This window comes from Penicillium crustosum (assembly GCF_028827405.1).
Source record: "Penicillium crustosum strain IBT 35664 chromosome Unknown utg000004l_segment0_segment0, whole genome shotgun sequence".
Lineage (NCBI taxonomy): Eukaryota > Fungi > Ascomycota > Eurotiomycetes > Eurotiales > Aspergillaceae > Penicillium > Penicillium crustosum.
The window spans coordinates 1,900,198-1,925,046 of record NW_026623125.1 but is presented as its reverse complement, the minus strand read 5'-3'; the positions used below and the strand labels follow the sequence as shown (position 1 = coordinate 1,925,046).

The following is a 24,849-nucleotide window of genomic DNA, read 5'->3' as shown; positions in this document are numbered from 1 at the left end:
CTCTTGACAACTATTACTTCAATTTCACCCTCCCTGACTTACTTTTGACCGTCTTAACGAGCTTGGCACTACCTGGTGTCATATTCACGCAATTGTATCTTGAATCTTTCATCCGTAACCGCATTCTCCTCGGTCCCTAGCAATAGGGATCTTTACTTCACGATGAGCCTTCGCGACCTGATCGAGGGTGAGGCGGTCATGGATGACGAAGATGAGGAAGTCGCCGACGACTATGATGCCGATGGCCGCCAGGGCGCAGGTACTGCCAATCACTACGATGACTCGAGCGAGGAGGAAGACGAAGAAGAAGACGACGAGGAGGCTGCTCGCGCCGTGAGTTTCGACCTTTCACCAGGCTCTATCTCTTTACTAACTGAATGTTTAGGTCCGTGAAGGTTTCATTGTCGATGAGGACGAAGAAGACGAACGTGCCGCTCGCAAACACAGGAAGCGTCCGCGCGCTGCTCGCGAAGAAGAGCATCTTGATGAAGAAGATCTGGAACTCATTGGACATGGTCCAAGTCAACACCGTGGACCAGCCACTGAGGTATGTAAGCTGCATCTCATAATTTGACAGGATTCTGATACTCTGATATTAGTCAAAGTTTAAGCGCTTGAAGCGAGGCAAGGATCGCGAGAGCCACCAACCGTCCCAAGGCGTCGACGATATTTTCAACTCTGACGAAGAGGAGGAAGCGCAACAATATGCTAGGCCAGGCCAGCGCCGCGGTCTGCGCGATGAGATGGACGACTTTATTGAAGAGGATACTTTCTCCGACGACGAGGCCCAACGCGAACGGGATGACCTTGGGGTTGCGCCGGCCTCTAGAGTCAACAAGACCGGCTTGATTCCGACTGATACCTCAGGCTTGGATGAAAATGCACTCGATGATATGCGCGCTGCATTCGGTGATGGTACAGAGTACGATTTCGCACTCCAAATGGAAGACCAAGAAGACGCAGACAAGCAAACCGAAGAACGTCACCTAGACTTGAAGGATGTCTTTGAACCATCAGAACTGGCTGAGAGGATGTTGACGGAGGATGATAACGAAATTCGTCTCCTCGACGAACCCGAACGCCATCAGGTTGCTCGCAAGCCCTACAAGCATGTAACATTGTCCGAGGATCAATTCCGGGAGGAGGCAGTCTGGATCGCAAACTTGATGTTGCTCAAGAAGCGCATGGATCCGGAATTGCGCGAACCATTCCAGCGCTCTGTTGCTAAAATGTTAGAATTCCTAATTACGGACGATTGGGAAGTGCCCTTCATTTTTCAGCATCGCAAGGACTACATGATTCATGCTGTCAAAGATATGGCTAATGGCGCCGATCCCGACAACGACTCCGGCCAATACAACATCCGCGCCGAGAAACTCCTCAATATGACTGATCTATGGGATATCTTCGATCATGATCTCAAATTCCGCGCTTTGGTCGACAAGCGTGGTACAATCAAAAAGACATACGACAACCTGCAAAGTCTCTTCAACGTGAATGATTCCAACGTCGAGGATCAACTTGCTGCGGCCGCGACCATGGAGGAACTCCAAGATGTGCAAGACTATATCCATTTCCAGTATTCCTCACAACTACGGGACCTCAACCAGGTCAACGGCGAGGCTACTGGAGAAACACAACGCCGAAAAGCCACTGGCAGGTCTTTCTTCGAGCGAGTTCGGAACGGTAAGGCTTATGGCTTCGTACGTGCTTTTGGCATCACTGCAGATGCGTTTGCTCAGAATGCCTCCAAGGAAGGCCGCCGGCAATACACAGAAGATCCCACCGAGCGTCCGGAAGAGTTGGCAGATCAGTTTGTCGACAATGACTTTTCCAACAGTTCGCATGTTCTCAAAGCTGCCAAGTCGATGTTCGCCGAAGAACTTGCTGTCAGCCCTAAAATGCGCAAGGTGATTCGTCAGGCCTACTACATGAACGGAGTCGTCGATTGCTTCCGCACAGAGAAAGGACTTCGCCGGATTGATGAGCAGCATCCCTACGCCGAATTCAAATATCTGCGGAATCAACAGCTAAGCGATATTGCCCGTCGCCCAGAGATGTTCTTGCGCATGCTCAAGGCTGAGGAAGAAGGACTTGTTGATGTCCGGGTGCGATTTGAAAACTTCGAGCAATTCCGCAAACGTCTCTACGCCGATATCGAGTCAGACAACTACAGTGAGATTGCTGATGCTTGGAACCGTATTCGACGTGAGGTGCTGGATCTGGCCGTCGGCAAACTGGAAAAATTGATCAATCGCAGTGTAAAGGAAAACATTCGACAGGAATGTGAGAACCATGTGGCCAAGGAGTGCCGCGAAGCGTTCTCACAACGTCTCGACCAGGCCCCTTACAAACCCAAGGGCATGGTCTTAGGCACAGTGCCCCGTGTTCTCACTCTCTCCACCGGATCTGGTCAGGTGGGCCGGGACCCCATTCACTGGGCTTACACAGAAGAAGATGGCCGTGTCTTGGAAAATGGCAAATTCATCGATCTTTCAGTGGGTGATGAGAGCCGTGGCATTGCTGATGGTGACAACGTGGCCGCTTTTGTCGATTTGATAGATCGTCGTCGACCAGATGTCATCGGTGTTTCAGGCATGACGCCAGAGACGCGCCGCCTGTACAAGCTTGTATCCGAAATTGTCGACCAAAAGGACTTACGTGGTGCATCCTACACAAATGAGCACGATGAGGAGGTCAGTGACCCCTTAGAGGTCGTCATTGTCAATGACGAGGTTGCCCGGTTGTACCACAATAGCCCTCGCGCCAGAAGTGACAATCCAGGCTTTGGACCTTTGACCCATTACTGTGTTGCTCTAGGCCGGTACTTGCAGAGCCCGCTCAAGGAATATGCGTCCTTGGGCCGTGATGTTGTCTCCATCCAGTTTAAACCAGGCCAGCAACTAGTCTCCCAGGACCTGCTTCTCAAGCAGCTGGAAACCGCCCTGGTGGACATGGTCAACTTGGTCGGTGTTGATCTCAACGAGGCAGTGGCCGACCCGGCAACAGCTAATCTCCTACCGTATGTCTGCGGCCTTGGTCCCCGAAAGGCGGCTCACTTGCTCAAGATTGTCAACATGAACGGCGGAGTTGTAAACAATCGGGTGGAATTGCTTGGTGTCAACGCAACATACCCGGCTATGGGTGTCAAGGTTTGGAACAACTGTGCTAGTTTCGTCTACATCGACTTCGAGAATGCTGATCCCGATGCTGATCCGCTGGACAACACCCGTGTGCATCCCGAAGACTACGATATTGCGCGTAAGATGGCCGCTGATGCGCTGGAATTGGACGAGGAAGATATCAAGGCCGAGACTGACGAGAACGGCACTGGGGCTATCATGCGGAAGCTGTTCCGGGAAGAGGCACAGGACCGTGTCAACGATCTTATTCTGGAGGAGTATGCGGAGCAGCTTGAGAAGAACCTCAACCAACGCAAGCGTGCCACCCTCGAGACGATCCGAGCCGAGTTACAACAACCCTACGAGGAATTGCGCAAGCACTATGTCTTCCTCGGCACCGACGATATTTTCACAATGCTCACTGGCGAGACGCCCGACTCTTTAACACCTGGTATGGTGGTGCCCATTGCCATCAAGCGAGTATTCGAGGATCACATTGAGGCCAAATTGGATTGCGGAGTTGATGTGCTTGTGGCTGAGACCGAACTCGGTGTTCCCTACGACATCCCTGTACGCAACGCATACCAAGTCCACCAGACAGTCCCGGCCAAGATTCTCTTCTTGAACCGCAAGGGCTTCTCCTGCAACGTCTCTCTGCGTGAGGATCAAGTCAGTCACCCATCTCATCGAAACCAGGATCATGGCTTTGGCGATTGGGACGAGCAGCAGGAGCGAGCCGATAAGGAGTCGCTGCAGGAGAAGACGCAGCGTGGCGGTCAAGCCATGCGTGTTATCAAGCACCCGCTTTTCCGGCCGTTCAACTCCACCCAGGCCGAGGAGTTCTTAGGTTCTCAGAGCCCAGGTGATGTTGTCATTCGCCCATCCTCCCGGGGCCACGATCACCTGGCTGTCACTTGGAAAGTGGCGCAAGGTGTGTACCAACACATTGATGTTCTCGAGCTGGACAAAGAGAACGAGTTCTCTGTCGGCCGTGTCCTCAAGGTCGGTGGCCGGTACACTTACAGTGACCTGGATGACCTGATCGTCAATCACGTCAAAGCGATGGCCAAGAAGGTTAGCGAGATGATTCTGCACGAGAAGTTCCAAGAAGGCAGCAAGACCGAGACAGGTATGTTTTTGGCAATTTATCCATCCAACCAGCATCCAACTAACATCCAATCCTATAGATCAATGGCTTGAAACTTATACCAAGGCCAATCCTCGCCGCTCGGCGTATGCATTCTGCATCAACCCCAAATACCCCGGTTACTTCCACCTTTGCTTCAAGGCAGGCGAACATGCGCAACTTCAGAACTGGCCAGTCAAGGTGATTCCACAGGGCTATGAACTGCAGAAGAACCCCTACCCGGACATGCATGCTCTGTGCAATGGCTTTAAGCTGCTGTTCAGCAACATGAGCAAGGGTGGCCGGAGATGAGTGTTTCTCGTTTGTACAGTGTACTATCTATTCCAAAAAAACCCCCCAAAATCCCAGAAAAGATGGGATGGAATTTCCTAATTTTTTTTTTAATTTGATACACCTTTGGCATGACATGTAACCATTATCAATGAATTTCAAGCGATTTATGGAGTTACCTACATCTGTGGGTGTGTAGAGACGGGATTGTATACTCCGTAGGCTGTCTTACGTAGGCTGTGTATAGACTGCCCAGGTACCCAGATAAAAAGGGCTGAAAGGGCTGAAAGAACTAAGACAGATCTACCATGTGATATCAGCCTCGGTTTCAACCTTCAATTTTACTTCCCCTCTTTTATTTTCTCTTGTATTCCCTGGCATTCCCTGGTATTTGATCGTGTTCCTCGTATACCTCGTATATCCTTTTGATTAAAAGCCGCCCTTCCCGAATGTTCCTGTGACGTGTGGCTTATCCCCCGCATCGCCACGTTCAGCCGCAGCCGGACCGCGACGGACACATTGTGGTTCTTGCAACCTCTCACTGCGCAATTATGGCGGCCATGGAAGAGCTGGAGATTCACAGCAAGGTAGGGCTTGTTACAGCAAAAGACTTGGTCTCAACTAATCTCTCTAGTCGTACTTTGTACGTTGGATCAATGTCAGCGCCAACCACACCATCTCTTGGAGTATTCAACCTCACAAGAAGTCTGTCAACTTTGGCATCTTTAAACACCCCGGCCAATCCTCTGCTCTGAGCACCCATATTCCTGCCTCCGATTCCCAGAGCACCGATTCCACCGAGAACCTCCCCGCAACGGCGACGACTGCCGGCGCACGGCAACAACAATCTGCCGTCATCGAGAAGCTGACAGGAATTGGGCTCAAAACAATCAAATGGACGGGCAAGTGTGAGGCAGACAAGATTACCCAGGGGACCTACGATGTGCCATTCAGCGAAGGAGGCAATTACGCCCTCGTTTTCGATAACACATTCTCCAAACAAATCTCTAAGACCTTGACACTTGTTCTCCTCACCTATCCGACCGGCCTCCAGCCACATAGCTCCGCATCGGCTGCCACACGCTTTCAGCCAGGGGCATCAACCGAGTCGCTACCGCAGCCCAAGACCCGCCGACGAGGCAACAGCCGGGCCACGCTCAACTCGCAACACCTCGACGTGTCGAACCAAAATATCCACACGGGATTGCTGCAGAAGCGGCGACGAAAGCGTCACCAGGGCTGGGCACGGCGGTTCTTTTCGCTAGACTTTACTTCGTGCACGCTGTCATATTACCACGACCGCAACTCGTCCGCACTGCGAGGTGCGATCCCGCTCTCGCTAGCGGCTGTTGCGACCAACGAAAAGTCCCGTGAGATCTCTATTGACTCTGGTACTGAGATATGGCATCTGCGTGCTAATAACGAGCATGAATTTGGTGCGTGGAAGAGTGCCCTCGAGAGAGCTTCCTCCAAGGAGGATTCCAAGGATAAACACAATGCTAGTCTAGCTGCCCCCCCGGAGCTGCGGCTGTACGCTCCATCACAGCCCTCCCCGGCGGAGGAGAGTGAATGGAGTCGGGTTGAGAGTCTTGTCGGCCATATTTCCGGATCGCGAGATGCGATACGCCGGCTTGCCAAGGATACCGACCCCAAGTATCTTGCCTCGCCCCTCCCAACTCCTGTCGACCGGCCTCGTTCGCGTGGCCGATCCCCTAGTCCCCAGCGCAGTACCCATGAGACTACCCCTAGTGAGGCGGAGGCCAAACGGCCGTTCTGGAAGCGCAAGACAAGTGGGCCGTCGAATCCCAACACCAAGCGACCACCGGCCATGACCACGAACTCCAGTTCCTCGCAGCTTGTAGTGCCTGCAACTGACGGCAAGGGGAAGCCTGCCAGTGTCATTAGCCACGTAGACAGCGTGGATGAGATCCATGACCATTTGATGGCGGTACTACGCGATCTTGACACTGCTGTCTCTGAGTTCTCCACGCTGATTACCGAGAGCAAGGAGCGACGGCACCCGCCTCGGCCATCTATGGTTCCACGGCGGAGCATGGAGTCTGACATGTCGCAAGAATTCTTTGATGCAACAGATGGAGGTGGTAACAGATCTCCTCTCCTGACCATCCACGACAGCGACGACGAAGGGCCCGAAGAGGACCGGCCTGCCTCTGCCGCCGAGGAAGTCGAGGACGATGCCCCCTCTGATAGTGACGGTGAATCCGATGCAGCAGCAACTCGCCAAGAAAGCAGCAGCGCATCGGGCCTGTTCCCAGTCAGACCCAAATCGCTGATCCCGCTGCCCTTGGACCCAATAAAACGCCGCGCGAATATCCTCGCCCCAACTGTTTTGCCTCCAAGCTTGATTGGGTTCCTGCGCAAGAACGTCGGAAAAGACTTGTCCACAATCTCGATGCCGGTTTCGGCAAACGAACCCATGTCTCTACTGCAACGCGCCGCCGAGGTCCTAGAGTACTCAAATCTGCTTGACCAGGCCACCCAATCCAAAGACCCCGTCGAGCGCCTGATGTACGTAACCGCCTTCGCAGTATCCTCCCTCTCAAGCAACCGTGTCCGCGAGCGCTCCATCCGCAAACCATTCAACCCAATGCTAGGCGAGACATACGAGCTCGTCCGCGAAGACCGAGGCTTCCGCTTCATCGCAGAGAAAGTCTCACACCGACCGGTGCAACTAGCCTACCAAGCCGACAGCAAAGAATGGAGCATCTCGCAATCCCCAATGCCTAGCCAAAAATTCTGGGGCAAATCCGCCGAGATCACAACCGAAGGTCGCGTCCGCATTATCCTACACAGCACCGGCGACCGCTATAGCTGGACGCCCGCAACATCCTTCCTACGCAACATCATCGCAGGCGAGAAATACGTCGAGCCTGTCGGCGAGCTAGCCGTCACAAACGAGACCACTGGCCACCGCTCCATCTCAACCTTCAAAGCCGGCGGCATGTTCTCCGGTCGCAGTGAGGAAGTCTCCACCCGCACCGTCGATGCAAACAATAACCCCGTACCCCTCGGCTTATCCGGCTCCTGGCCCTCCTCGCTGACTCTCACCCGTGACGGTAACCCCACCGGTACCACTATCTGGACCGCCGGCTCGCTCGTCCCCTCCGCGCCAAAGCACTACGGTCTCACGTCCTTTGCGGCCACGTTGAATGAAATCACCTCGATCGAGGAGAAGCACTTGCCTGTCACGGACTCCCGTTTGCGTCCTGACCAGCGCGCGCTGGAAAACGGTGACCTTGACCGTGCGGAGGAGGTTAAGGTGCAGCTTGAGGAGGGACAGCGTGCGCGCAGGCGCGAGATGGAAAATGCTGGGGAGAGTTGGACTCCGCGCTGGTTTACGCGGGTTAGTGATGACTCTGATGGGGAGGTTGCTTGGCGACTTAAGGGTGGGAAGGATGGATATTGGGAGGAGAGGGCTAAGGGGAGCTGGTCTAATGTTGTGCCTGTGTTTGAGGATTAGAGGGTTGGGCTGGATGGTTGATGTTGGTTAACCCTTTTTGGGGGGTTATTCTACTGGTTATATTCTATTGGACATGCACCAAGATCATACTGGAGAGATGGGGCTTAGCTCTGTGGGCGAGATGTTTTGGGCAGGACCTTCTTCACTCTATATAAAGATAAATACAGACTTTTCCCTTTGGACTATTGTTCATGTAAACAGTTGATTGAATGCTCAATGGGCAGTATCATTTCGTTAGGTACAAAGTTGGATGAAAAATAAGTCAAATGGATAGAGACAAATGAATTAAAAACACACGAAAGCAGAAAAACAGAGAAATACCAAAGAAAAGAAGCTGAAATCCTTCATGTGGCGTAAAACCCTAAGCTGTCGTCGTATCCCATGTCGAAGATTGAGCAACTGAACAGTGTCTGATTTCTCCTTATGTGCTGACATCGGTGATGACTTAGCAATCGAATGATGAATAAGAGGTACTCATTTACTCATCCTCATCATCGGATTGGTAAGTAGTCCAGCGACGCGAGTTGCGCATCTTGGCTGCCTTGCGTGCACTATGGCGATCCGCCGAGCCGTGACCCTGATCTGCCATGCGCATCATGACAGGAAGACTGTCGAGGACGGAGCGGTTACCCTGGAAGTAGTGCTCGGAAAAGCCACCCTGCAGGATGCGGCGCAAAGCATTGAGTCGTACCCACTTCCACCAGCGGTCGATAGTCATGAGTCCGTGGCGGCCAATCTTGACGGTGAGAGTGCTGCCGTAGTGGCGGTTGGTGTTTTGGTCGATGGCGGTGTTGTAGCGAGGACCGCGACGTGGGTTCTCGACAGTGGTGAGGATCGAGGCGAAGTTGCTGTGGAGTGACTTCTTGTCGCGCTTGCTGATCTGCTTGCCATGGATGGTGGCCAGTTTCTGAAGTTGGCTCTCCAGTTCGGGAGTGTTGTGGTAGGCGTTGTATCGTTTTACAAGCTTGGGACCGGATGTGGAATCGTGCTCGTGCTCATGCTCGAGCTCGTCGCTGTCGTCGTTTGACTGTGCGCTCTCCTCGTCTTCGTCGTCCTCTTGGGGACTGTAGCTCTTCTCATAGAGTAGGGCGATATTCTCACCTGCTGCGATTTGCACGTTGGAATCCGAACTATCAAGTTGGTCCATGAATATCTGGATTGCTTCTTCGCTTTCTTCTTCAAAGTCGTCGACCTCAGTGACGAGGAATCCCCATTGCTGGAGCGCGGCGGTCACAATGGTGGGGTCATCTGTGGCATCGATGGATTGCCCGTCAGAGGCAATGATGTCCAGGAGGAAACCCATCTGTTCAAGCATGCCATCTTCACCAGCACCTCCGAAGATGGTGCATGCCCCTAAACAGTGAATAGCGGCTGTCTTGACAAGAGGGGAGGCGGAGTCACGGATGGTGCGGGTGAGCAAGGGCTCGGTGTTTTCGTAAACGGTGTTGTCAAAAGCTGAGATGACAAGCAACTCAATAGCGCGCAAGCCAAGGGTTGCTTCACGGACACTGACTTCGGTGCGGACACTTCGCTCAAATGCGGCCAGTAGGTCTGGAATAGCGCCGTGAATTTCTTCCACTGTGTAGTGGTATTTGGTTAGGCGACAGAATGCTTGCAGGGCCTCTTCACGGCCTTGGACACTGCTGCGCTTGCGATCGAGAATCTCTTGAATACGATCGCCGAGCTCTTGTTCCCAATCGGGATTATCTTGTTCGGGGTGCTCATCGTCAAGAGATCCGATACTGCCGATGCTATCCCAATTTGGTTAGTGCCTTGATTGTAAAACTTGCCGACATCATTGGTGACATCATCCCGCCACGGGAGTGGGGACCATCTGAAGATACCAAAAAAAAAGAAAAAGAAAAAGAAAAAGAAAAAGAAAAAGACAAACACAAAAAAGACCAAAGGATGCAAGGGGTTATATGTGCTTACCTCATAGATGTCTCATCAGAGAGGAAACCCGAGTCTTCTTCGTCTGAAGGAGCTCTGCTGGCATTGCGGGAGCCCTGGCGCGAGGTTTGCTTCGAACTGGCGGGGGAGTTGGTGCGGGATGCTTCACGAGATGCTGCCTTGCGCGAGACAGTCTTGCCACTCTCGAAGATCTGGCGACGTAGATCGGGCATCTTGACTATGAGATGATGGGGAAGAAAGTTCTTTGAAAAAAAGATGAAGTAGACTGGGGAACCCAGTACGGGAGTTAAGTAGAAAGGATGAAGCCAAGAAAAAGGGTTTTAACCTATGGGTACTGGACAATAGTCGAGAATTAGAAGAGAAAGAAGTAAGTGATTGGGCATGTTCTCAAAAGGAATTTCGAGTATAATAAGAAGAAAAAGAAGAAAGAGAAGAGAAGTGAACAAAAGTAACAATAGAAATCTTAAGTTGACTTGACTCGTGACTGCGTATGTAAGCCTATCAGATGGCCCCGGGGGTTTTACATTTTGTTCATCCAATCGCCTATCGCCTATACATAACTACATAACTACATAGTAGTTCTGAAGGTATTGTTCTAGGCTATTGTCGGAATTTCCAATCAGATGTTGATTGCCTATCGTGGCTATTGTGGTTATTGTGGCTATTGTTCTATTGCACTATGGCCTATGTCTTAACCATTTCCTCTTCGAGGGGCACTCATCGTCATTGTTCACACACAGTCCATGTCCAAGTCACATCAAGTCATACGTTTCTTACAAATACAGCTACCTGGTTGGCTAGATTGGGTAGATCTGCTCCCACGGGATCTCATAATTGGCTTATATTGGCCTATTGGTCCACTTACGGCAGAGGTTTCCACTTCCAAGGTTGTCAAAGCGATGACACATCAGTATCCTACAAGACCTACCTAGGTATGGACTAGATTCTTCCATCTACCTAGAGTAGACAGCTTGATATAGTGACATCTGGGATCTGGAATCTGGAATCTCAGGCCGTGGTATGAACATGGACTTTGACATTACGCCTGCTAAGTGTTCCCTGTAATCTTTTGAGGGGTATCATTATCATACATCCGAGCGGTTAGAGCCTATTACAGCTGCTGCTTCACTAACTCGAGGATCTGTTGGGCCTTGGCGCCCTCCAAATACTCACGACCTTCCTGTCGCCATTCATCTTCTTCGTCTTCATCGTCCCCAATCTCCAAATCCACCTGCAGACTAGCATTGTAGGCACCCATAACCGTCTCTTCATCCACGCGCACTCCACTCTGTACCAAAACTCGAATACACTGTGCCAACCGGGCGATCTCCCGACGGGTCTGTGGTGAGATATCGTCGTTCTGGCTAGAGTAGATTGAACTCGACACCATCTCTTCCATGCGCGTAATGGAGACATTCTCCGTAGTTGAGGATGCGGCATCTTCCCCTTCGGCATGCTTGGAGATAAAGATGTACCCATTCACTCCGAGGATAATATTCACCTCACCACCACCATTGCCAGTGGGAACCGTCCACACCTGTCGACGAGACCGTACCACACCACCAGTGCCAGAACCTCCAGGAGCAGCCAACGCGCTGCCCGAAGCCGACTTCCCAGCCCCGATACCACCCTTAACGCTAGAGCTGGACGCTCCACTGCCGCCGGTTCCTGTAACGGCAAGGAACACACCGTTGCGCAGTTTCCCGTACTTCAAAGACCGTGTGTGTAGTGACGCTGACCCATCCTGGTGCACGCTCTGCACTTCAGCAACTACCAGATCGCCTTCGCTGAAAAATGTTCGGATCTGGAGCTCGTCGGCGCTTGTTCGTCGACGCAGAATACCACCAGGCAGGTTGATCGCGGAAAGAGGGAGCTGGGCAAGTAGCGGTGCGGCGACATCGACCTTCCAACGTCGTGATTGCACTTCAACAATGCGGCCAACGACGAGGTCTCCAATCTCGGGGGTATAGCGGGCGCGCAGAGGGTGAACAGAGAGTAGCTTATTTGTCTTTTGAACTGTACCAGCAACGGTGGCAATGATAGATGTCGAGAGCGGGTTCATGTAGGTGCCGTGACCTCTATAGATTGTTAGTTAATATTGGAGAGAAAAAAAAAGACGATATGAGCCCCGCGTTTTTTGTTTGTTTTTGCGCGGTCCTCAAGGTTCCACCAACCTCATCCATTGCGGATCATCTGTGACCACTTCTCCTGGTGTGACAATTCCTGCGCCAATGTTCGAGTTTCCTTGTAAACGGGGTCGCTTGTGAGGCCGAGAGATGCCAGTCATTTCAACGTCCTCCTCGGAGTCCATGGAGATGTCGTCCTCCGAGTCAACTTCATAGGGACGCGCGTCCTCTACCACCGGGGGAACAATAGTAATCGCCATTGCAAAGGATGTTGTCTGTGAGTGTGGCTGGTTTCAAAATGGGAGCGGAGGCATCCCGATGGGTTGCTCAAGAGAAGAAAATCAAGATCACGTGATAGCTCCACTATAGCCATGAACTTTTGAGGAGATTTACCACATTTCCAAGAGAAAGCACATTGGTATTGGAGGTGTTTACATACATGGGATATACTTGGGTTCCTCTGCCACTTCTTGGGTTTTGCGTGTTTGTTTTATTTCTTTTATTGTTTAGAAGTGGCATGTTAATAGACCACTACGCCATGCAGTAGAATGGCAGCTGGGACTACAAATAGCTTTATCTTTTTTTTCTTTTTCAATAGATAGAATGAGAACATAAAACTTGTACAGCAATTCAATTCAGAATTTGAACTCGGGCGAATCGTCAGGGTAAATCAAATCTATCCACCTACCTATTATAGCGGGTGCGTCGAATACGAAGAACTATGTACTAGTATGTAGGTTGATGACTTCTCTCAAAATGTAATTTGCTCATATGTGCATATTAATATTCCACGGGTACCTTCTTTGACACTGGCACCTCTTCATAACCGTCATTCAAGAATTGGCTTAAACGCTCCAGTCCGATCTCGAGTGTTTTCGTCTGACAAACGTACCCCATGCGAACATAGCCCCGGAAATCCTGGTCACGACCGAAGCAAAAGCTCCCAGGGACAACCATGACCCCTGTCCTTTCAAGAAGCTTTTCACAGAGGACGGAGTCGTCTACCGGCTCACCCTTCTTCTTGAAGCGAACGAACGCCGTGGTGCCCGCACGAGGTTTAACCCAGTCACAAGCCCATCGGTGCGAATGTATGAATTTCTCTAGTATCTCAAGGTTTGTCCGGGCAAGCCCAAGGTTCCGCTTGAGCAGATTGTGCACGCACTCCGGAGCTAGAGCAAAGCTAGCAATTTTATCGTCGATCAGGCCGACGGTAATTGTGGTGTAATCCCGAGACGCAGCGCAAGCGTCGATGATCGATTTATCCAGTGATGCGATCCAACCTATGCGCAGCCCCGCTAGACTGAACGCTTTAGAGACAGATCCCGTTACTATGGTTTGTTCGTAACCAAAGGAAAGAAGGGACGGGGGAGCGGCGCTCGTATCCTGGAAAAGGGGACGGTAGACTTCGTCGGACAAGAGGGTGATAGCAGACTTGCGAGCAATATCGACCAAGCTCTGGAGAGTCTCACGCGGAACAATGGCTCCTGTAGGATTCTGAGGATTGCTAAGAAAGGGACCACATGATGAGAAACTTCTTGCCATCTAGGTTCTGAGGTAGACTCACTTAATGATGATCATTTTGGTGTTTGGGCGAATGAGCCTTTTTAGATCCTCGATATCCAGCTGCCAGCCATCGTCCTCTTTGGAGTGCCAAAGACTGACCTCGGCCCCCAGAGATACAGGAACAGAGTACAGCTGCTGATAGGTTGGGTAATGGCAAATGACATGATCTCCCGGCCCAATCAGTGTATATAGTAGTAGGAAGTTCGCCAGAATCGCGCCTCCCGTGATCAACACATTTTCTTTCGGTAGGGGATTTGGTGCTTCAGCTGAGTACAAGGTAGCCAGATTTCCTCGTAATCGATCGGAGCCAGGAACCGTCCCGTAGCCGATTGTGGACGACTGGAGCTGATCCCATAGGTCGGTGTCCTTATCGTCAGAAAGTTCCCTGAGATTATTGATTGAGATGGGCGCGCAGCAGGTTTCCGCGATGTTGTATGTAGCCGTGGTCTCGTACTTCCCCATCCACTATTGGCTTGTTAATATATAACAAACGTCATGAAGCTGGGGGCATTGAAAGTACCTGTTCGACCGTGAATGCCTCGATCTTTACCATTGTGCCTTGCAAATAGGTTCAGAAGCCTACGTTTAAAAAAAGAAAGAACCCTATGGCAGTGATGGCCCCTTTTTATCTTGATGAGTGGATTCCATGAAGGGTTGCATTTGTCAGCTATATTTTATCAACGCTTCCTCTAAAGGACTTCCATTTTTCAGAACTGAAGAATGCGGAAATGGGCCCCGAAGATTTGATATTGTCGACGGCGTCACCTACCAAATTCGAACACTTCGGTTCCAAGTTGAAAGCGAACCTATTAGTGACGACTCCCCTTTCGGCCACATTGGAATTTCTAGAATGAAGTATCATTTTTGCGATGCACACTCTTGGCGGGGTTGCTACCTTCCTGTTGTTCAAAACAGTACGGAGTACTCCATACCGGCCTCCATCCGTGATATAACATGTTATAATCTCCGTTTTGTTGGCATATGTTATTGGTCGTAGATCAAATCCATCCTCAACCGTTTGGTTTGAGATGATGAATCAAGGTCCGGTTGTACACATATGATTGCTTCCACCCCACCACATCCATTGAGGAAGGCAGCCCCGAGAATATGTGTGAAGAGGATAAGTCACTTCCAGGTTACACTTTTTGTCTTCCATTCAGATTTTTGCTTTGAAAGGAGTATCCCCCGAGTTGCATTCACTGTTGCTTTCAGATTGATCAGTTGAGCTGCAGGAGCTATTCAAGGAAGTTCGCGGTTATACTAAGCGTCTGGGAATGAGTATGATGACATAACCCCAACATAAATTCCAAACTTAGGTTGTAAGTACCTTTTATATGGTGTCCCCATACAAAAAGTACATGTGGTATAAAATTAATAATATCCATGTATTTTTCTCTACCTAGGTAGTTAGCTACATATTGGGGATTAGATATCTATATACAACGTTATTGCAAAGGAATTTAAGTAATTTGGTATAAATAATCGATAAGGTATACTTAAAGTAACAGAATGTTGGAGTTCAATGTTCTACTGTACATATGTAGTAGGACCTCCAAAGTATTAGGCGGCATTCCGGTACCTTCATATACCGTCTTTTATATAGAGGTACAAAATTTGTGTTCGCTTTGCATCATAGAGAAATGATTAGCCCCATAAATCCGGGACAATGCTATATTCGTCATAGGCCAGAGAGAGTCCAAACTACCGGGCCGAAATCCTCTCTTCCACCGTAAGAAATTTCAAACCTTCCGGATCATCGGTTCTTGCTTCAAACTTTGGCTCAAGATGTTTTGTCGATGGCGTCACAGGCCCAGATGATTTGCGTTTTCGGACCATCAATACTAGGTACGAATGGGGTGGCATGGTAGTTATGAAGGCTGTTGATACAGGCTTCAATGTGTGGAATGAGCCATTTGGGCACTTCCTTCTTCACCCCGTTGACATTGCCGAGCAACCCAATCTGGTCGCAATATTCGAAGTATCGACGTGGTAGGTGATCAAGACCTCTAGGGACGGGGCAGTCAATAAGAATCAAATCGGAACAGTCTCGCCGACGGAAGTTGCTGGGCGACATGATATGCGAAGATACCACCGACGGACCATCCACCTAGGGCATAAGGGCCATGTGGCTGACGTTTGCGAATCTCGCGGACGTACAGCTCAGAGACCACCTCAATGTCGCAATTGTAGAGCTCAGGGGCTTTCATAAAGGGGCAGTTTACTCCGACGACGGCTACCGAGGGATGGATCCGCGGAATAGCTGCATAGGATGAGCATGAACCGGAACCATCGGGTAGCAGAAAGAGAGTCTTGGCCGCTGATGACAGGGCGGGATTCCCTTGGAGCAGAAGAGAAGTCGCGGACAATACTGGTGGACACTGTTGGCCACGCTCCGGGGTAAGCTGATCCCTTTGGCCCTTTTGGTTAAGCCATTTCGAGTAAAAAGTAAATATGGGCTGACATAGATTGGGAACACTCCAGGATTGGAGATAATCTGAAAGGAGACCTTGAGTGGGTTCACGGAAACCCCCTGCTGAGGGAGGCGCTAAAGGAAGGTATTCAGGGCTTCATCTTTGACCTTAAGAGTGGAAAGGTGGAGAAAGTCGTACTTTAGTTTGTCAATGTACCAAGCACTATTGCAGGTCAAATTCTTGAGGCCTTTGTGAATCATGCATTCGTACCGCTGCCTGCACCAAGTGTCAATTATACTCCTGGTTGAACGTGAAATCATTCAATTATTCATCTCTTCATGCAGATATTTAATCAACACTGTATCGCAAATGATTGGACAAGTGACAAGTTATGTGAATAACAAAGGTGAAACAAATGAATAAAACAGAGTACGGCGAATGACAACTGTTCTAAGCCCGAGACAAAAAGATACATCCTAGATATCCCTCACATTAGGGGATACTATCTCTTGACACTTTGTTTTATTGACTACTTGAAAGAACGAAAAAATAATATGCAAGGGTCTCAGTGGTGTGTGGTATAGATAGGAAGAAGGGAATAGAGGAAAGGTTAAGCTCCTCCGGAGTGATCACATACCCGAACTCCAACACTATTTTACAGATCTTTGTTTAATTTGGCGAGGAATAGGTCCAACAGATTCAGGTGATGAGTATTCTATTAGATCCTGGTGCTTCTCGGGGCCTGAGCTAGAGGTCTTAGTTAATCTTGGAAGTCTGAAGTGGCCGTTCGGTCGTTCGGTCGTTTGGCTGTTGAACGAACTGCCGCATGGGAGTATATTTCTTGGACTTCCACATCTACCTAGAGCATTTACCAAAACCATTTGTCCCTAAATATTACCCAGACTAAGGCCTCAGTTGGAAATCACCAGATTCAAAAGAAATTTAAACCAGAAAAAGAGGCTGCTTCGTTATCAACAAAGCTGACACCGAGTAGTTAGCACTCATACCAAATGCGAGCCAAGTGATCTCAAGGGGGCGGCTAGATTTACCAAATATATCGATATTGCTTGCAGCGAGACAATGGTGGGGGAATCTAGGAATGCAGCTGAATGTAAGGAGACCTCCAAGCCTCGTTGAAATCTTTTGAGAACAGACTGCCGGTCCTCGCCAAAGATCATATGAGACTCTGCCTAGCACAGGCTTGTAACTGCAGCAAAGTAAATGGAGAACAGAAGAGCATTGAGGTCTTTCGAAGCAGCTTTCGGGTTATTGATGGCAGCAAATACAGCAGGTTGCGTTGTCGGGATGTGAAGTACTTTGAGAAGAACGTCCGCGTTGTTCAAGAAGACTTGCCAGAGGTGTGTTGCTTGCCCTCGAGATGGGAAGAGAGAAATTGCGTCGGCAGCCAACTGGGGGTTGGAGATGAGGCCATCAAAGCCAATAATTGGGCTCGCCTCACTGTTGTTAGTGCTTGCTGGTGTGTCAATGGCGGATTGAAGCTCGCTCTCCTGCTTGCAGTAATTGTAAGTCCATGTTTCTGGTGAGTAATTGATGTTGTGGTCCGCTGACCTTCTCCAGGACGCGTGAGAAGAGCAACTCGTTAACGTATCGAGTAGATGTGCCATCTTTCACCAAAAAGCCTTCTGTCAGCGCAGTATGATCGCCGGCTGAAACCGAGGTATTGATATCTGTACCACGCGCTTGTGACGAGAGAGAGGATGGTCTGCTAGTTATATCGGGGGAGTCTCTATTGTTGATCGCAGTGATAGTTCGTTCCAGCATCCCCAGGCGGGTTCTCCCAGTAGATGAATTTTTCGAGCGACGTTTAGTTCATCCTGGGCCTGGATATTGGCAAGGAACATTTATTCGAAGGCAGGTTGAACAGGGCATGGCCCGGTCACAACGAACCTTGCGCTCATGGCAGCGCAGACATGATCGCTCCACGTCATAGCGCCTTGCAACGAGTTGCTGTGCTGACCGCTCCATAATCGAACAAATTAGTTGATCGTGCTACCCGTTCAGCTGACTGATCGGGGTGTCTTTTGGCAAAGTGTTTCAGTGTCGGGAATTCGATGTGCCCAGCTGTTCAATGACCGAAACGGCCGTGCATGTATCGACGATCAAGAATCCGGCCCCAAAGCCAACGAAACACGTGATAAAAGGCCGATTGGACAAATATTGCAATTCCTTGAGTGGAAAGGTACCAAGGAATTATCTGCGTAAAAATTCTAAGGCAATGCTCAACCCATGTGGCGCTGGCTATATCCTGATTAAGCCGAACCACCGAACTACCGAACTACCGAACAATCAAGTGAGCCATGTAGCATGATGTATGACCCGGAAGTCACAAAGAGGAGCCCAATCGAAAATCAACGTATGATTCCATTTAACTCAGTACCTAGGTAGTAAAAAGATTCAACGAGTTCAACCGGAAATCCCATCAACCATGACATGCCCATTAAAATCTGTTTTGGCCGGAGTAAGCTCTCTGTTCCTATCTGCTCTCTCAAGTTCTTATGTTATCTTGAAAATACTAGATTAGCGGTAATCTTGGACCTGCAATCCTCCGGCAGCTCGTTAGAAACCACTTCGAGATCACCGTTCCAACCAGTCAGGGTAGCAACCACCCATTCCCGCCAGCGGCACCGGTTTGTCGTGCAGACTACAACTCCCCAACCTCGCTTGTATCCTCCCTCCGAGGGTAAGATGCGGTTGTTTCCCTCTTTCCCGCCCTTTCTCTTGACCAACAGTGCAAGCTCCTCGAAGCCGTAGCTGCTGTAGGGGGGGTTGTCGTACCCACCAGTCCCCCGAGACCCCTGGGCCCCGAGGTATTCGACCCAATTCCCGAATAATCCCTGCAACCACCTCTGTCGCTCCTCTGGATCAATTGCCGTACGATTTCGCACTGCACAAACGTAGGGCTTGACCTCTTACTCTGTTCCTCTGCGTAGACCCGTGGAGTAAGGTTTCCAGGTCCTTGCGCTTTAAATTATATTTGATGGAACTCCCTCCCATTGCGTAGGCTTTCTAACAACCAGAACTTGCATCTAGCACTGCGAACGAAGTTATTCCATTACATTACACGCTTCTTTCAATCTTTATTTTCTCTTCACCTTAAATATGACGGCGACTAAACGCTCAGAATACACGGTATCACTCTCCCAGAATTGTATTTCCAATATCAACATATAGATTGACGAATGATCAAAACCAGCGCGAAGAGGGCAGCGAAGTGAAACTCCTGTACTTTATTTTTGGACAACCCAATATCGATCAGATCCGCGGTCATCCCGACAAAGTCCTGAATCTCATTGAAGAATTCGGCTAGCAATCTTGGTTCGCCAATGTCGGCCATCCCAAAGGCGATATCGTTATCAGCCTCATCGAAGAACTTCGACCTCGAAAGATGATTGAGCTCGGGGGCTACGTGGGCTATTCCGCCATCCTCTTCGGGGGTGCCGTGCACAGTCACGGGGGACAGCGATACATCAGTCTCGAGTCGAACCCTGAATTTGCTGCTGTAGTTAATATGCTCATTGAGCTGGCCGGCCTACGGGATTTTGTGCACACGATCGTTGGCCGTAGCGATGAGTCGCTGCAAAAGCTCTACACGAGTGGAGAAGTCGAGCACGTGGAGCTCATGTTTATCGATCACTATAAGCCTATCTACACTACCGATGTGCAACTTTGTGGAGAGCTAGGCATGATCTCGCCAGGCTCCGTCCTCGTTGCAGATAACGTGGTGTTCCCTAGGAACCCGTCTTATTTGAAGTATGTACGAAGTAACGTAGAAGAAAAGCAGGAAGTAGCACAATCTATGGAACCAGGAAGAACCTTCAACACGGAGGGGTTTTCAGAGCGGACTATCTCCAAATATTTGGGCGCGGACTCTGCACCCAAGTTCGATGTGGTTGGAAATCCCAACTTGGTGTGCTATAGTGTTCTGAACCAACCTGAAGGAGACCCGGTATGATTGTCTTTCATGCTTTGTGTTCTCCATATTTTCCTGTTTTAATTATATGTGTCCATTCTTTAGGATGCCCTTGAGATCACCAAGTGCGTGAGAATTGAAGAAGTTGCTTGATGCGTACTGACCATGACGCGTTCACCTACAACTGCTCTTTGTTAACGTTAACATTGGAAAATACATAACGTATTCGGTAAGCGAGTGGGCCATCCATGGATGTAAGCCAGTGGGCCACCCAACCCAACCTACCAATTTTAAATATAAATATGTCAACCAAAACGCTATTAAATTGAATACAGTAAAATCATCTATCTAGCTAGGTATCTATTAATCTTATATGCTATTTCTCCATAACCACTGCACTTTGGCAGGGCCCGCGTACGTGGTTGTAAAGCCGGCGAAGGGCTTCTTTATAGAGGGGAGGGAGGTGCTTTAATTGCTTCTACCGGCTTAGTATTCAATTAAGAAGCTTCCTATACTGTAAGGCCTGTTTCTACCTATATCTAACCCCGGGATTTGCCTCGCTTTTGCTTCTGCTTCTCGTTAGCGGCGCGTAATTCCTTAATTTCTTACGCTTATAAAATGAGGCTTTATAGCTAGAGCTGGAAGCTTTTTATAAGCTAATTTAATATACGATCTGATAGGCTAGGCGAGCTTCGAGATCCTATACGAAGTAAAGCTTTAATTGACGAAGCTTATCGACGTAGATCTTTCTCTATAAATGAAGTTTTTAGCGTAAAATTCCGGCTTAATTCACTCCCCCCGACTTAGAGGGGGTTAGGGTTCAAAGCCGAATATTAAGCTTAGAGATCACTCTCTCCGGTTAAAAAGGGACTAAACCGTCTACCCCGAAGCTATTTTTTATCAGTCTCCCGTTTAAAAGCTCCAATTTTTACGAGAGGGTATACTTCGAGGAAGTCAAGTTTATTAATATAATTGATCCCGTTCCGTATCTTAGTTTCATTTGGCCCACTAGCTTATATGGCCCACTCGCTTACCGAATACGTTAGTGAGCGGGTCTATTGATTAAGTAATACTGAGGGGCGGGCTCAGGTTTACTCAGTAAGCAAACGGCGGCAAGGGGTGAGCACTAAAACGGAAAGGGAAATCCAACTTGCCCGGCCTAAAATCCGGTGTATATGTACTTTGTAACTAATTACATATAGTTAACTATTAGTTATCAATTGATGTAAAGCACTTGTATGTATGTGGATCTCAGTGTTAGAACGATCTACTTATACCAACACCATACCTTAGTACTCTTGTTTAACTTTTAGGAATATTGAAGCTCTAGGGTTGATAAAAATGGGTAGTTATTACATATGGAGTTTGTATCCTAGGTATCTTCTGTAGGGGCACACCATACAAAATATAATTAATCTCAGGATGTACATATGTATTTTCTTACCTATGTAGATATCTCATGGAGACTACATATTCATACTATATTTCGAAGTTTGAAAAAAAGACTAATGATCCGTTCATATCATTTGAAACCAGTGAATCAAACCAACGCCAGTATTAATACACAAAAAATGAATAATAAATTCCCTTTATAAAGCAACGGCTCAAGGCTTTTTGGCCACTTTGCTTGGGTTAGAAGTAGGCTCTTCCTTCTTCTTTTTCGACCGGCTGCTACCGCCCTTGGGTCTATAACCAGTGTCCTCTTCACGCTTGCGCTTATTCTTAGGAGTAGGCTGGGCCTCTGTCCCATCCTCATCATACATGTCCTCATCCTTGCGTTGAGCCGGCGCTCGCTTGGAAGAACGCTGATTGGAAGGTCGTGATGCAGACTTTTCCGAAGCAATCTCATGATCTTGGAGAGTTTGCGGTTGGTTGCGACGCAGCCAGTTGTATACCGATGCGGGATTCCGCATGGAAAGATCCCGCTCACGCTCCGCAAACGTGGGACGATCTGGAATGCGTGCGAGCTGCGTAGCAGCCGCTTCATCGCCAAGCTTGGCGTCCAAGGCGAGATAGTACTCAGTCTCATGCTCGGGCGTAAAGTATCCAAGTTGGCGTTCACGATCATTGTCGGGCTTCTTTTCAACGGCGTCTGTCGTGATGTGATGGGTCTGTGACAGGGTGCTATACTGCTGGGCTGGTGCAAACGCCTTGTTTCGTTTGATGTTGTCTTCAATGATACGATAAGCACTTGTATCAATGCTACCGGCAGTCAAGCCAGCTTTGGCTTCCTTCCATGCTTGTTTTGCGAGTGTTGCATCGTTGATCAAAGGTACAATTTCCTGCTCGGCAGGAGGTAGCAAGGGAGGGTCGGTTGGCATGCTCAGATCGAATCGCACGTCAGGAGAAACATGTAAGCTATCGTTGAACTCGAGGAGAACCTCTAGCAATTGACTAGAGCCAAGGTATTAGCCATTATTCATACAGGGGGAGGGGATTTGTAAGTCACGTACTCATTTTGTTCCTGAATGCGCTTGGACAGGTCCTCTATGCGCAATTCTTCCCGGATCAAACTCTCACTTTCTCGAGTTCCCAGCTCGAACCTGACTTTTAGCTTGGCATATTTCTTCCTAGAGAGAAAAGAGAAGTCAGCATTGTCCGATGGGCTGATTGTGAGGACTCGTACTTGAATGACCGGACTGATTGCTTTGCAGGAGCCGGTGCAGCAGTTGGTGCATTTGGCAAACTTTCCGTAACACGGTTGTCGTTTGGTTCTGCCATGGTGTTATGACGGAGAGAAGTTCAGAGGAGATGAAGGGGATGTGGTCACCCTGCGCGTTCGCGCCAAGAAGCGGATCGGGCTGCGTGGGAGGCGGGTCCTGGCCGCCGTAAAAAAAATTAAATTATTCCTTTGAATTTCTTGTGACCGGAAATAATCTCAGACTTTTGATAGATTGACTATTATTCTAGTGGTCATCACACCATTTATACTTGTCGCATCATGTCGGAACTCACCGAAGTCAGCCAAAAGAAGCGCAAGCTGCAGGACGGTCCTGAGCTTGAAATCGATGTCTCTGCACCAGAGCCAGCCTCAAAAAAGGCCCTGCGCAAAGCGAAAAAGAACAAAGGAGGCGATGCGGGAGATGGTGAAAAACCCAAGTCCAGCAAGTCCAGCAAACCCGAATCCAAAGAAGCCGAAACAGAGGGGAAGCGGTCCCAATATGGTATCTGGATTGGAAACCTATCGTTCACTGTGACCAAAGAAGAGCTGCGCATGTTCTTCACCGTCAACTCCGACATTTCCGAGTCTGATATCACTCGAATCCATCTCCCCAAGGGCCCCGAGAGATTTGGGAGGGCACAGAACAGAGGCTTTGCTTATGTCGACTTCACCGACAAGAAGTCTTTGCAAGAAGCAATTGGCCTAAGCGAGCAGCTCATGACCGGCCGCCGCGTGCTCATCAAGGATGCAAACAACTTTGAAGGTCGCCCTGAGAAATCCGAAACCCAAGAGAATGCTGCAGGTGCAGCCAAGTCTGGCCACCCCCCTCCAAGCGGATTTTCGTCGGCAACCTGAGCTTCGATGTGACCAAGGAAAACCTCGAAGAAAACTTCAGCAAATGCGGAACTGTTACCAACGTGCATATGGCGACTTTCCAAGACACCGGAAAATGCAAGGGTTATGCGTGGGTGGAGTTTGAAGAACTCGCTGCCGCAGAAGCAGCGGTGAGAGGATTCATGTTGGTCAAGGAGGATGACGGTGAAGAGGATTCCTCCGACAGTGATTCCGACTCAGCATCCGAGAAGAAGAAGAAGTCGAAGAAGCTAAAGCCTCGTATGCAAAGGGTTTGGGTGAACCAGCTTATGGGCCGCCGTATGCGAATGGAATTTGCCGAAGATGCGTCTACACGATACAAGAAGCGCTTTGGAAAGGATGCCGAGAAGAAGGATGAGCCCGCTATTACCGAAGTCGATGGCGAATCACGAGAAAGACCCCGACACAAGAAGAGACGTGAATCCATCGATGACTCTCGCTACTCCAAGGAAACCGTCCAGAAGCTCAGTGGTGCCATTGTCGAGGCCCAAGGCCAGAAGACCACGTTTGACTAAGTTACTCATCTGCGGTTCGTGTAGTATCATCCGTGGTCTTTCTACAGGACCATTCAATCATCTCATACACAATATGTATCAGTGAAATTCTGATACCTGTCAATGATCTACCTGCAATCGAAGATGGCATTGGGATCAAACTCCGACCGTGGTCTACCCTGTGACCCAAACGGGACCTTTGGGTTATAATTTTCAAAATACTTGTACGATTTCTCAGATATCCATGTTCATCGAGTCCATTACTCGGTGGTACAGCTTGCAGTGGAATGCGCCAAAAGAAAAATGCATGTATACTTCCGGATATCACAACATCCCGGCCTGCATTCTAGGGCGCAACCTCAAATTTACTAAAAATCAAGCCACAATTTTCACACCACCTCTACATTTTATATTCAAGCCTTCTATAGATGTCAATATTTAGCTTGCCACAAATCAAGTAACGTAACCTTTTTAAGACAGCAATTCTAGGCCCCATCATGGCAGAAACAACCTCACCGCCTGGGCTAGGCCCGATCAGGCCTGACGTCTCCCGCGATGTCATGCCCTTCTTCTGTACTCGAGTCTCTCAGTACTTCTCCATCTCTCTTGGGCTGCATCTCCTTTCTTCTTCCCCCCTTGCTCTTTCTCTTCTTTCTCTTCACTTTAGTTATAATTCTTGCACAAGGTGTCCTTTTGTTTCTTCTAGCCTATCTTGGTATTTTGATCTTTCTTGATTTCATTTGCTATTCCACTGCTTTATCGTCCTTCAACGCCCGCTGTTTTCACCATACTCCGTTCTCTAAGCCAACCCGGTCCCGATAACGGCCAAGACAAGCGTGTGTCAACAGAAAACATCCA

At 49.3% G+C, this 24,849-nt stretch overlaps 10 protein-coding genes across 10 annotated transcripts; 4 read left to right on the top strand and 6 right to left on the bottom strand.

Moving 5' to 3' along the window:
* Positions 1 to 162: 162 nt before the first annotated feature.
* On the top strand, positions 163 to 4,560 carry spt6 (chromatin-remodeling histone chaperone SPT6; the record flags this gene model as incomplete). The annotated part of the gene is made up of 4 exons (XM_056877486.1): positions 163 to 333; positions 386 to 547; positions 600 to 4,251; positions 4,310 to 4,560. The coding sequence occupies 4 exons, from the start codon at positions 163 to 165 to the stop codon at positions 4,558 to 4,560; spliced, it is 4,236 nt and encodes a 1,411-aa protein (XP_056726066.1).
* A 452-nt stretch (positions 4,561 to 5,012) lies between these two features.
* N7487_009755 (oxysterol-binding protein related protein OSH3) lies at positions 5,013 to 8,020 on the top strand (the record flags this gene model as incomplete). Its single annotated transcript, XM_056877485.1, has 2 exons — positions 5,013 to 5,126; positions 5,174 to 8,020. Exons 1-2 carry the CDS (start codon positions 5,091 to 5,093, stop codon positions 8,018 to 8,020), a joined length of 2,883 nt encoding a protein of 960 aa, XP_056726065.1. The 5' UTR covers positions 5,013 to 5,090.
* A 478-nt stretch (positions 8,021 to 8,498) lies between these two features.
* On the bottom strand, positions 8,499 to 10,209 carry N7487_009754 (IFRD domain-containing protein; the record flags this gene model as incomplete). Its single annotated transcript, XM_056877484.1, has 2 exons — positions 9,953 to 10,209; positions 8,499 to 9,771 (listed from the first exon to the last, which is right to left on the bottom strand). Exons 1-2 carry the CDS (start codon positions 10,141 to 10,143, stop codon positions 8,499 to 8,501), a joined length of 1,464 nt encoding a protein of 487 aa, XP_056726064.1. The 5' UTR covers positions 10,144 to 10,209.
* An 833-nt stretch (positions 10,210 to 11,042) lies between these two features.
* N7487_009753 (exosome non-catalytic core subunit RRP4) lies at positions 11,043 to 12,317 on the bottom strand (the record flags this gene model as incomplete). Its single annotated transcript, XM_056877483.1, has 2 exons — positions 11,043 to 12,009; positions 12,106 to 12,317. The coding sequence occupies 2 exons, from the start codon at positions 12,315 to 12,317 to the stop codon at positions 11,043 to 11,045; spliced, it is 1,179 nt and encodes a 392-aa protein (XP_056726063.1).
* Positions 12,318 to 12,837: 520 nt separating this feature from the next.
* Positions 12,838 to 14,173, bottom strand: N7487_009752 (Pyridoxal phosphate-dependent transferase major region subdomain 1; the record flags this gene model as incomplete). Its single annotated transcript, XM_056877482.1, has 3 exons — positions 12,838 to 13,561; positions 13,622 to 14,085; positions 14,141 to 14,173. 3 exons carry the CDS (start codon positions 14,171 to 14,173, stop codon positions 12,838 to 12,840), a joined length of 1,221 nt encoding a protein of 406 aa, XP_056726062.1.
* A 1,227-nt stretch (positions 14,174 to 15,400) lies between these two features.
* On the bottom strand, positions 15,401 to 15,694 carry N7487_009751 (alpha/beta-hydrolase; the record flags this gene model as incomplete). Its single annotated transcript, XM_056877481.1, has 1 exon — positions 15,401 to 15,694. One exon carries the CDS (start codon positions 15,692 to 15,694, stop codon positions 15,401 to 15,403), a length of 294 nt encoding a protein of 97 aa, XP_056726061.1.
* Positions 15,695 to 17,221: 1,527 nt separating this feature from the next.
* On the bottom strand, positions 17,222 to 17,813 carry N7487_009750 (fungal specific transcription factor domain-containing protein; the record flags this gene model as incomplete). Its single annotated transcript, XM_056877480.1, has 2 exons — positions 17,222 to 17,539; positions 17,601 to 17,813. 2 exons carry the CDS (start codon positions 17,811 to 17,813, stop codon positions 17,222 to 17,224), a joined length of 531 nt encoding a protein of 176 aa, XP_056726060.1.
* A 664-nt stretch (positions 17,814 to 18,477) lies between these two features.
* Positions 18,478 to 20,115, top strand: N7487_009749 (O-methyltransferase; the record flags this gene model as incomplete). Its single annotated transcript, XM_056877479.1, has 5 exons — positions 18,478 to 18,510; positions 18,569 to 18,732; positions 19,224 to 19,329; positions 19,360 to 19,998; positions 20,068 to 20,115. The coding sequence occupies 5 exons, from the start codon at positions 18,478 to 18,480 to the stop codon at positions 20,113 to 20,115; spliced, it is 990 nt and encodes a 329-aa protein (XP_056726059.1).
* Positions 20,116 to 21,566: 1,451 nt separating this feature from the next.
* On the bottom strand, positions 21,567 to 22,683 carry N7487_009748 (uncharacterized protein; the record flags this gene model as incomplete). Its single annotated transcript, XM_056877478.1, has 3 exons — positions 21,567 to 22,356; positions 22,416 to 22,532; positions 22,589 to 22,683. The coding sequence occupies 3 exons, from the start codon at positions 22,681 to 22,683 to the stop codon at positions 21,567 to 21,569; spliced, it is 1,002 nt and encodes a 333-aa protein (XP_056726058.1).
* Positions 22,684 to 22,903: 220 nt separating this feature from the next.
* Positions 22,904 to 24,012, top strand: N7487_009747 (putative RNA binding protein Rnp24; the record flags this gene model as incomplete). Its single annotated transcript, XM_056877477.1, is given in 2 exon segments — positions 22,904 to 23,426; positions 23,438 to 24,012. The coding sequence occupies 2 exon segments, from the start codon at positions 22,904 to 22,906 to the stop codon at positions 24,010 to 24,012; spliced, it is 1,098 nt and encodes a 365-aa protein (XP_056726057.1).
* Positions 24,013 to 24,849: the final 837 nt, after the last annotated feature.